This window comes from Leptonychotes weddellii, chromosome 7 (assembly GCF_054177405.1).
Source record: "Leptonychotes weddellii isolate Sample4059 chromosome 7, ASM5417740v2, whole genome shotgun sequence".
NCBI classification, from domain to species: domain Eukaryota; kingdom Metazoa; phylum Chordata; class Mammalia; order Carnivora; family Phocidae; genus Leptonychotes; species Leptonychotes weddellii.
In genome coordinates this window covers 132,408,970-132,419,316 of record NC_138375.1, presented here as the reverse complement: position 1 = coordinate 132,419,316, position 10,347 = coordinate 132,408,970, and the positions used below count along the sequence as shown (strand labels likewise).

General features: G+C 46.8%; 1 protein-coding gene across 3 annotated transcripts in view; it reads right to left on the bottom strand.

Annotated features, from left to right (window-relative positions):
- Positions 1-9,391, bottom strand: part of RNF130 (ring finger protein 130) — a 125,012-nt gene extending 115,621 nt beyond the window's left edge. Inside the window, exon 1 of one of the 3 annotated variants that reach the window (XM_081827289.1) lies at positions 9,066-9,391. In XM_081827289.1, coding sequence (XP_081683415.1) covers positions 9,066-9,312 — 247 coding nt within the window. In that variant the 5' untranslated portion in view covers positions 9,313-9,391. The remainder of the gene's footprint in view (positions 1-9,065) is intronic. The other 2 variants (XM_081827290.1, XM_081827288.1) reach the window with 2 other exon arrangements.
- Positions 9,392-10,347: the final 956 nt, after the last annotated feature.

Sequence of the window (10,347 nt, the reverse complement as noted above, 5' to 3'; positions counted from 1 at the left end):
TGACCCTCCCCCTCTCATGCTCTATCTCATTCTCTCTCTCAAATAAATAAATAAAATCTTAAAAAAAAATTTTTTTTATTTATTTGACACACACACAGAGAGAGAGAGAGAGTGGGACAGTGAGAGAGGGAACACAAGCAGGGGGAGTGGGAGAGGGAGAAGCAGGCTTCCTGCTGAGCAGGGAGCCCGATGTGGGGCTCGATCCCAGAACCCTGGGATCATGACCTGAGCCGAAGGCAGATGCTTAATGACTGAGCCACCCAGGTGCCCCAAAACATGCCCTTTTCAATATATGGCTGGTATCTTCTAGTTTCCTACTCTTTCTGATCATGGCTTGGAATTCATTCCATTCTTCTTGAAACTAGGGAATAAACAAATAGAAACCAACCTGTTGACACGGACTTGTTCCCTTTGGGGAGTGACTTTCCCCTATGAAGGTTTTGTACTGAAAATTAACAATTTCACAAAAAGAGAGAGAAAAGAAAATAAGAAATATCACCCACCATCCAATCAATATAACCCAACCGGTTTTATTTTTGCACATTACTTTGAGTCCTTGTCCACTGTAAACAGATTTTACACAGTCACAGTTCAATCACTGTACATTTATTTTTGTAGGATATACACAACTTTCACGATCCCCTTTAATGGCTGTGTAACATTCCACTGAGTGGACAGATCATAATTTATTAAACCCACTTGGGAAGCAGTACAAAAAAGTGGTTAAAGTATGGATGCTGCAGTCAGACAGACCTACATCACATCCCACCTCTGATGAATCCCTATAGCCACATGGCTGGCGGGTTCCCTCACCCACTTTAATCCATCCAGCACTAACTACCCAACGCTGATAGCCTACTGTGCGCCAGGTACCACACTAAGCACTGAGTATACAAGAGTGGACACAGAAACTGCACCCCTGCCCTCAGAAACAAACCAACCAGACATATAATTTCCGACTGCGTAGAGGGCTCTAAAGAAGGACACTAAGTGAGAGACTGGAGAACCCCAAATTCCCAAAACCCGTAACCACCTAGGACTGTTATTGAAGGACAATCCCTGTACAGTTCCGGCCCCATCCTCAGTCCACAGTGTGGGACACAGCGTGTGTCAACTACACATCTCTGCCTGGGATACGCTGAGAGCATGAGAGCAGCAAACATCCTCTTGGTAGACTCATTACTCTTCTTTTCTCTATCAATATAAACCCTACACTTTTTCAAGTTTGAGTTCACGGCTAGAAGTCTGACGTGGGTCTTTTCTGTATCCATTTCTCTCCTCATCATGTCCATAGTTTCTTTTACCTCCTTGCACAAACTGGGTAGATCTGTAATAGCTGATTTAACATCCTTATCTGCAACTCTCTCATTTGTTCCATTTCTGGGCCTGTTGCTATGGATCGTTTTTGTCTGTTTCTTAGCATGCCTGGTAATTTCTGACTGGATATTGGGTCTTGGATTTTATGTTTTTGGGACCCAGATGTCACTGCATCCCTTTAAATATTGTTGGGCTTTGTTCTGGACCAGTTACTTGGAATCAGTCTGATCCTTTTAAAGTGTGCTTCTAAGCTTTGTTAGGTAGGGTCCAGAACAGGTTTTTATTGAGGGCTAATGTGGCCTCGCTCCATGCCCTGTGCATTAGAGGGTCTCCCTACACTGATCGATGAGAATATGAATGATCCCCAGCCTCGTGGGAACTCTGAGAGTTCTTCCATCTGCTCATTTCTGACCGTTCTTTGTAAAATGTACAGATCAGTACTCAACCAAAGACTTGAGGGGACCCGTTGCAGCTCTGCAGAGCTCACTCTCTGTGGTGCTCCCTCCTCTCTGGTACTTTACCTCCTGCATATCCAAGCCCATTCCAACTGCCTTGGCCTCCTTGAGCTCTGACCTCTGTCTCAGCAACTCAAGGAGCCCACTGGGTTCCTTCCGGATTCCCCTTCCTTGCACTGCAACACAGAACTCTCCAGGCTGTAAGCTGGGGCAGTCATACGGCTCCACTGTTTATTTCCTTTCTCTCAGGGATCACTGTCTTGTACTCTTTGTTGACCTATTCCTAAAATTGCTGTTTCATAACTTTGTCAGGTTTTCTAGTCATTTTAGGTGGGGATGTAAACCTGGTCCCTTTTAACTCCATTATGGCTAGAAAGAGAACTAATCAAGGTTGACTTCAAATTCCACATTTTCAACGAAACCTTTCCACGCTACACGTCCAAACCATTTTTTTTTGTTTTTCTGGTCTTCGTGCCATTTACAACGTAGCACACTAACAGAGGCCCTACAGTACACTCTGTCTGTCATCCCCCCCCCCGCCCACCTTCTTACAAAGCCTGCCATCAGTTCCACTACCAGACCAAACAGCACAGGATTAAATGCAATCATATATTCCAGTGGCTTGCTAGCTAGTACCAGGCACAGTCGTAGGTGCCGGGCTGAGACAAAGAACACACTGTCCCTAACTGCCAGGAGTCATAGTCTGGGGCCATTTAGGAATCAAACCCTCATCCATAAATCCGTAACATGGTTTTTCAAGGGAAAAACTAAGGTATAAATGAACTTTTGGAACACAGATTGTCAAACGTTTTCTTAAAGGGCCAGAGACTAAGCAGTTTAGGCTTGCAGGCCACAGATCCTGTCACAACCACCCAATTCAAAAGCCGCCAAAGACATGTGAACAAACGGCCACAGTCGTCTTCCATTATCTGTTCACAGTAACAGGTGGCTGTCGTCTGCAGACCCCTGTTTAGAAAAACGTCCACCCATAGGTGGAAGACAGCCGGCACCATCTTCCACAACGGCACACCCAGACAAAGCTGACCTCAGCAAGAAGGCTAAGCTCCCCCAGGCGGGAAATGCGTACTGCACCTTCCGCACTGCACCTTCTGCACACACTATAGGACAAGCACGGAGTAGGTCTTCTTTTTTTAAGATTTTATTTATCTGAGAGAGACAGAGATAGTGACACAGCTAGCGCGAGAGAGCACATAGGCAGGGAGGAGAGGGAGAAGCAGGCTTCCTGCATGAGCAGAGAGCCCGATGCGGGGCTCGATCCCAGGACCCTGGGATCATGACCCGAGCCGAAGGCAGACGCTTCACTGTGCCACCCAGGCGCCCCCAGAGTAGGTACTTAAGTACTTTTGTACTTATGTCATTTTGCATTTAAAGAACTCCCTTTGTTTTATTCAAAACTGCTTCTAACAATAAAGAAAGCTATACATTTATGGAAAATAATGCCTACTGTATAAAATATTCTAAAGATGATAAAACAAATATTGATGATCCTGAAGAGCAGTTTTATTTTGTAAATAAGTCAAGACTGTTATACTTAAATACTCAAAAGAATCAGCTCTGAGGACCACCCATTCATCCCACAGATGTCGCGGACATGGCCTAAAACACACCAGACTTTCTCTCTTGAGAATTACCTAAAGAGAGAGCTCAGGAGCACATAAAAAAGAACTGCCTCAAAATAACTTTCAATTGTTGTCAAATTCAAATCTATCTACTAGGAAAGACAAAGATTTGATACACTGCACATCTTTTTTAAAATTGTTCAATGGAAAAGATAATCTTACAAATTCTAAAAAGTGTTTCAACATATGTTTTCATCGCTAAGCAGTATGTGTGTATATATATGTACACACATGAAGCCATGGGACTGGTGTGAAAAGAATCACTCTACTTCACAGGTGTATTCTGGCAGGTTTGTTCAAAAAGATTTATCTTACTACTTTGCAGTCACACTTTGATAAAGGTGGAGGAATCTGAGAAGTCATTTAATCTGACCTTCCTGCAAATGAAGGGTTTCTCTTTTATAATGTTCAAAATAATGCTCTGTGGTCTGTCTACCTTTTAAAACTCATATGCAGAACTAAACATAAACTAGAGGTGGGCCTGGCCTCTACGAAGCAGGACCAGCACTGGCCAGGATCCAGGTGCCCAGATGCATGGAGACTAGAGAGGGTCCATCCTGCGAAAGGCAGCTAAGCCTTATCTCCCTTCAACACCTTTTAATGCGGGCGGGTTTTTTGTTTTTGTTTTGTTTTGTTTTGTTTTACTGGAATTCAGGACTGTTTATTCACTCCTATTAACTTTTTTCTTAGTTCCAATCCACCATTCCACACATTGAGACCCTAGGGATTCTGTAGGCCAATACATCATTTAAATATGCCATTTTTTTTTTTTTAAGATTTTTATTTATTTATTTGAGAGAGAGAGAATGAGAGACAGAGAGCACGAGAGGGAAGAGGGTCAGAGGGAGAAGCAGACCCCCTGCTGAGCAGGGAGCCCGATGCGGGACTCGATCCCGGGACTCCAGGATCATGACCTGAGCCGAAGGCAGTCGCTTAACCAACTGAGCCACCCAGGCGCCCCTAAATATGCCATTCTTTATCAACATCACCGGCAGAGCAATCAAAGATCCCCACAATGTGAACAGCAGGAGGAAACACTGAAGAGAAACAGAGAAATGGAATGGTAGTAGGATGGGTATTTGGTGAGAAGGTCAAATGTTTTCTAAAAAATATTCAAATATTTATATGCCAATGGATCATCAAAAAGTGAAGGAAAAACAGAGTATGTAAAACCATTTTCTAAATTATAAAATTCAATATAGGGGTGCCTGAGTGGCTCAGTCAGTTAAGCATCTGCCTTCAGCTCATGTAATGATCCCAGGGTCCTGGGATCGAGCCCTGCACTGGGCTCCCTGATCAATGGAGAGTCTGCCTCCCCCCACTCCCCCTCCCCTCTTGCTCTCTCCCAAATAAAATCTGTAAAAAATTGTAAAATTCAATATAAATATAATTTATTGTATATATCTCCTTTATCTGCTTGCTTGCTTAATTATGTTAAAATCTGGTTTTTAGAACCTCCAGCTCCTTTTGAATTCTCTTTCCTTTCGGAGTCCCTGCTCCCAGGATCATACCTATTTTTTCTCTGAATATTTTGAAATCTCTAACTATCTCCAGTAGCCCCTGCCTTTGCCATTGTGAATGAATTCCAACAGTATGTGACCGCTTTCAGCCAAGGTCTTATTTCCACATCAATCTCCTTCACTCTATCAGAATTTTAAAAACCATGTTCAGGTTTAATGGGTTCATCCCATAGAATTACTTTCTTAAACCTAAGCTATTAAAAAAATTTTTTTATTGCATCTGTACGGTCAGTAAGATAACACCCTCCTCCCAAGTTGAACATTTTGTAAAATTGTTCTCTCAGGCTGAAACATCCAATCCTCAAAATTTCTATGCAAAGCAAAAAGTGGCTGACACCAGATTCTTCCCCCATCTGCAGACACAATGACATCATCAACACAGGGCCTTCTCCTTCCCAACCCCCCACTCCAGGCTCAGACAAAAAGTTAGTGTGCGCACACAGAGAGCAGTTACAATGTCTGCTCCACAGTAGGCACTAGCTGGTTTACATTTGTTTCTAGCTCTAAGCTCACCCTTTGCGTAAATTAGTAGTAAGAAAGCTACTGGAATCTGCAAATAAATACGTCTCTTCAAAAGCCCATATCTACAAATGAATTCTCAGTTAAAATGTGAAATTCGTTAGCACCAGGCAAATGAAATCTCCATTTACAAATGCATTCTATTTAATGAAAAAGAACAGATTTTCAAAGTGGAACACTTACTGTTTTATAAAGTTTAACACTTTCCAAAATGTACTTTTTTTTTTAAGATTTTATTTATTTGACAGAGAGAGACACAGCAAGAGAGGGAACACAAGCAGGAGCAGAGGGAGAGGGAGAAGCAGGCTTCAAGCCGAGCAGGGAGCCGGATGCGGGGCTCGATCCCAGGACCCTGGGATCATGACCTGAGCTGAAGGCAGAGGCTTAACCAGCTGAGCCACACAGGCGCCCCCAAAATGTACTTTTAAAATACCAAAGCATCTAAAGAAAAAGTTGCCTGTTTATCCTTTAAGGACATAGGGCAAATAAATTTTACTCAGAAATTCATACATGCCTAATTGATAGTAGCACTTCAAAATATGAAAGGTTTCTAATATTTCACCAATCAAGTCATAGATTCAAAATGAGTCACCATGTTAAGCTCTAGGAAAATGCGAAGTTATTTTGTCTTTATGTTCATTACTACCAAACATTTATCCTCAAAATGCATTTTCATTAATTTCACATCTAGGGGCTCCTGGCTGGCTGGGGGGCGGGGGGGGGGCAGATGTTGAATTCAAGCCCCACATTGGGTGTAGAGAAGAAAGGAAAGGAAAAGGAAAAGGAAAAGGAAAGGAAAAGGAAAGGACAGGAAGATTGATTCACATCTACTGCCCACAGCTGCTTTTGCCAGGAATTCTGTCTCATAACTTTTTTGTGTGTGTAATTTGAATATCACTTTGTTTACTGTCAATACACAGTAAGTCCTCCACAAACATGCTAAGAATGCTCTTCAATTCAAAATTATAAGGCATAAAGATCACTAGAATTGCAATATTTTTTCATAAAATATAAAATTTTGAAACTCACTAAATCAAAAATAGCCATTTTCTCTCTCTCTCCTTTTTTTTACTGAGGTATAACTGATGTAAGCTACTTCTTAAACATGAATAATTTTAACAGGTTTATACCACCACTGTTGTTTTTAAGATACATTCCTAAGTTCCTGCTACAAGAGCAGGAAAATACCTTGGATTTCACGATTTACAGGTGAACGGATTTATAAAGGCCCTTACTAGCACTTCAGGAAGAGAGATTTTTATGTTTTGTTCACTGCTGTTACCCCTGTCTCCCCAGTGGTACAAAGGATTTCGATTAGTATTTGCCAGACTGAAAGCACCTATGTCTGCAGATCCCTTAGTAGGAAGTCAGATCCAAACCACCTGTAAGGTCTCACCTCTCACACCATGAGAGAACGTAGAGCAATCTCACGTACAAAAAGAAAATGAGCTCCTAGAGAATGGAGAAGGGGAAGACAGACACTTAAGGAAACTGACCTCAGACTCAGCCTTTACACACTGCCCCAATGTGTTCACTTCAACAGGGTGTCTAAAAGCTCACCAATTTAGACACTCATTTAGGTCAATAAGTCTGGTCTTTTTAAGAATGGAGGAACCAGGGGATGCCTGGGTGGCTCAGTCCGTTAAAAGCATCTGATTCTTGATTTCAAGTCTTGATCTCAGGGTCGTGAGTTCAAGCCCGTGTTGGGGTCCATGCTGGGCGTGGACCCTACTTAAAAAAAAATTTAAAAAAAAGCAGGAACCATTTATACCTCAACAACCTTACTGAGGTAAATATGTCATCTTTCCACTTTGCTGATGAAACTGAGGTTACGCAGCCAATTTACGTTCCTAGTGTCACAAAGTATGTATATGTACAGCAGGACTCAGAACCTTGAATCCCACAGTGATGCTACCTCCCCAGGGACAAAGGAATAGGACTAACCCTCATCCACACATCAGCTGCATGTGAGCTCCCAATACCCTTCTATTCCAACACCTAAAACAAGCTTTCTCGAAGAGGGGGCTTTTGTTTGGGGTGACAGGAAAGCAACAAGTAGTTTTAAAACATGGAACACTCTGGAGGCAAGAATCTAAAAGTGAGGATCATGGATTTAGGGTGCTGGAGGGAACCAAGCCCCAAAGAAAAACCACAGATTTCAAAACACTGCACAGGGCCAGCTCTTGCTCCACAACAGCTTGCCTCTCTCTCTTCCTCTTCCTTCCCTTCCCCGTGACCCTCCTGGTTCTCAGCACCAGAAAATAGGCTACCATTGTTAGTGCCATAGTTTGGCAACATGATGTGATCCAACTACAGTGACTGGCACAGAACAGGGACACAAATATTTACTAAATGAACCAAAGACCAAAGTTGTTTCTGCGGGCACGCTGGGACCCTAACTGCCATTTTTAACAAAGTGGAGACAAGAATGCCCTTTAAGCACCTGATTGTTGGTGTACAAATGAAGTTTTAAAGGGCAGGTCTACACTGGGGGCAAGCTACAGTGAAAGCCTTGCAGGATTCTCTTTCCTCAGTCAGTATACAAACAGCTTAGCACTTCAGCAGATCTGAGATCACAAATACAGATCTCAGAAGAGGCATGATGTTTTAATATTTAGAGTATAAAAACAAACACCATTACCTTATTTAGGCTGCCTTGTTTAGGTCATTTTAACATGAATAGCAGCTTAAAAAAAAAAAAATCCCTCTCAGCATTCTCAGGATGAGTGTGGGGGTGGAGAAGATAGCAGACATTTTCCAAAAAGTTAGCAGTGGGAAAAGGGAAAAAAAAAAAAAAAAAACCCACAGAAAATATCAAAAGGGAGAATGGTTCCTTTAAAACATGGCCAGTGATATATACAAATATATGTTTTACACCAAATAATGAGACAGAACCCGTGTTTTTAGGAAGACATGAGAATAAGACAATTCTTGAAAATTTTATCCATTTCCCCTTTGGTCAGCACCGGTGCCCTGAAGACTTGGCTCCTAGTCCCAATCGGTATCAGATTCTTCATGATGTGAGATTTTTTCAGGCGTCAAATTACAGTCAAACTACTGGGGCAGAACAAGAGCCAAAAGCAACAGGGAAGATGCCCATTTTCCTCTTCCACCCTCCTCCCACTTGCCACTTAAGAGAAACGGCACGTTTTCCCGTTCGAAAAGGGCCTCATCCTCCGAGATCCAAGGCAGCGTTAAGTCTGGGATTTCGGGAACAAACCTGCCGATCCCCAAAAGACAGGTTAGAACCTCATCCACCATGAATTAGTTCTGCGCTCCTCCACCACCTCCTTTGTCTCAACTGTCCCCGCAAACTCGCAGTGCAATGCCCTCCCGTAAACAAGCTACCTAAACGAAAAGGAACGTTTTCTAAGTCCTCCGACAAGAAGAGGAAGCCCCCCGGACGCGTCTGGAGCCCCCCCTCCAGCCGCGGAGCAGGCTGGGGGCACACGACGGAAAGCTCGGCCCCGGGGCCGCCGGCCGAGCGGCAAGGAGCGAAGCGGCGAGCCCGGCCGGGGTGGAGGCGCCGCGCCCGCCGCCCCCGCGCCCCGGCTCCCCCGGGGGCCGCCGCCCGCCCCCCGCGCCGGCTGCTCTCTCCGCGGCCCCGCACTCACCTCCGTGGATGGGCAGCGGCGCCAGCACCTGGCCGCGGACCTCGGCCTTGGGCGAGTCGAGCCCGTAGCGCCCGCGGTCGATGCGGAACGTGAGCGGGGCGCCGCGGCCGGGCTCCTGCACCGTCACGTTGATGAGCGCCGTGTAGTACTCCTGGCTCGCGTTGTCCGCCCGCGCCGGCCACAGGCTGCAGGTCAGCAGAGCGAGCGCGGCGAGCCGGGCCGGGCCCGCCCGCGCCGCGCCGCTCATCGTCCCTCCGGCCGCCGCCGCCGCCGCCGCTCGCGGACCGGGCTCCAGGGCCGGCGCCGAGAGGCGGGGCGGGCGCGGCCGGCGCTGCGGCGGGAGCGCGCGCGCGCGGCCTGCGCGGGGCCGGGCACGAGCACGGCCCTCCTCGGCGTCGCGACCCCGCCGCTCGCCGCCCTCACGTCCGCGGCCCGCCGGCGGGGACGCGCCCATGGGCCCCTGGGCCAGGACGGCGGGTCAGGCGGCGCGCGGTCGTCTCCTCGGGGCCCCTCTGGGGCCGTGGGGACGGGCCCGCTCCATCCCCCGGGGCCGGTCCCGCCGAGTCGGGGGCGCCTTGCTTGGAAGCGGCGGGGGTTTGAGGGGCGGCTCCGGGAGGATGCGCCCGAAGGAGGGTCTGTGGAGCACAAAGTCTCGGTAGCCCGGCGGCCGCCTCCGGCACGCGCTCGCTGCCACTCCCCGGCGGCCGAACGGCAACGCGCAGGCCTGGGGGCGCAGCCCCGCCTCTGCGCGCATGCGTGCGAGCCCCAGCCCGCTCCCGCCCGTCTGCACGAGGGTCCGAGGCGCGCGGGGCCCTGTCAGTGCGTCGGGCGTCGTGGGCACGGGCCCTGGAGCCTGGGAGCTTTCCAGAGGCTGTGGAAAAGCTTGCAACGAGAATGCAAAAGAAAAAGTTAAAACTTTACAATTAATTAAAAAAAACAGTCTATGAGATTTCACATTTCAGCCGGTCAGCTGCAAGTCATGTAATTGACATCATGGAGCACGGGTGAGGGGATGTGTCTCCGTAAGGAGATGTGGGGGCCCGCAACACCCAGAACTGTAAGGCACTTGTGTGCTCGAGAAGGATCTCTACAGACTAGATGAAACCTCCGGAGTCCCTGGACAAGGAGCAGATTGTGGTGAGACTTACCCAGCCCCCAGCACACACACCTTGTCAGTTAAGCTGAGGACCCTTCCAAAGCATAAACGAAGGGGAGGTTCTTGCGTCAGGTGTGGCTGAATCCAGGAGCTTATAGAGTATTGAGAGCTATAGAGTATTTCGGA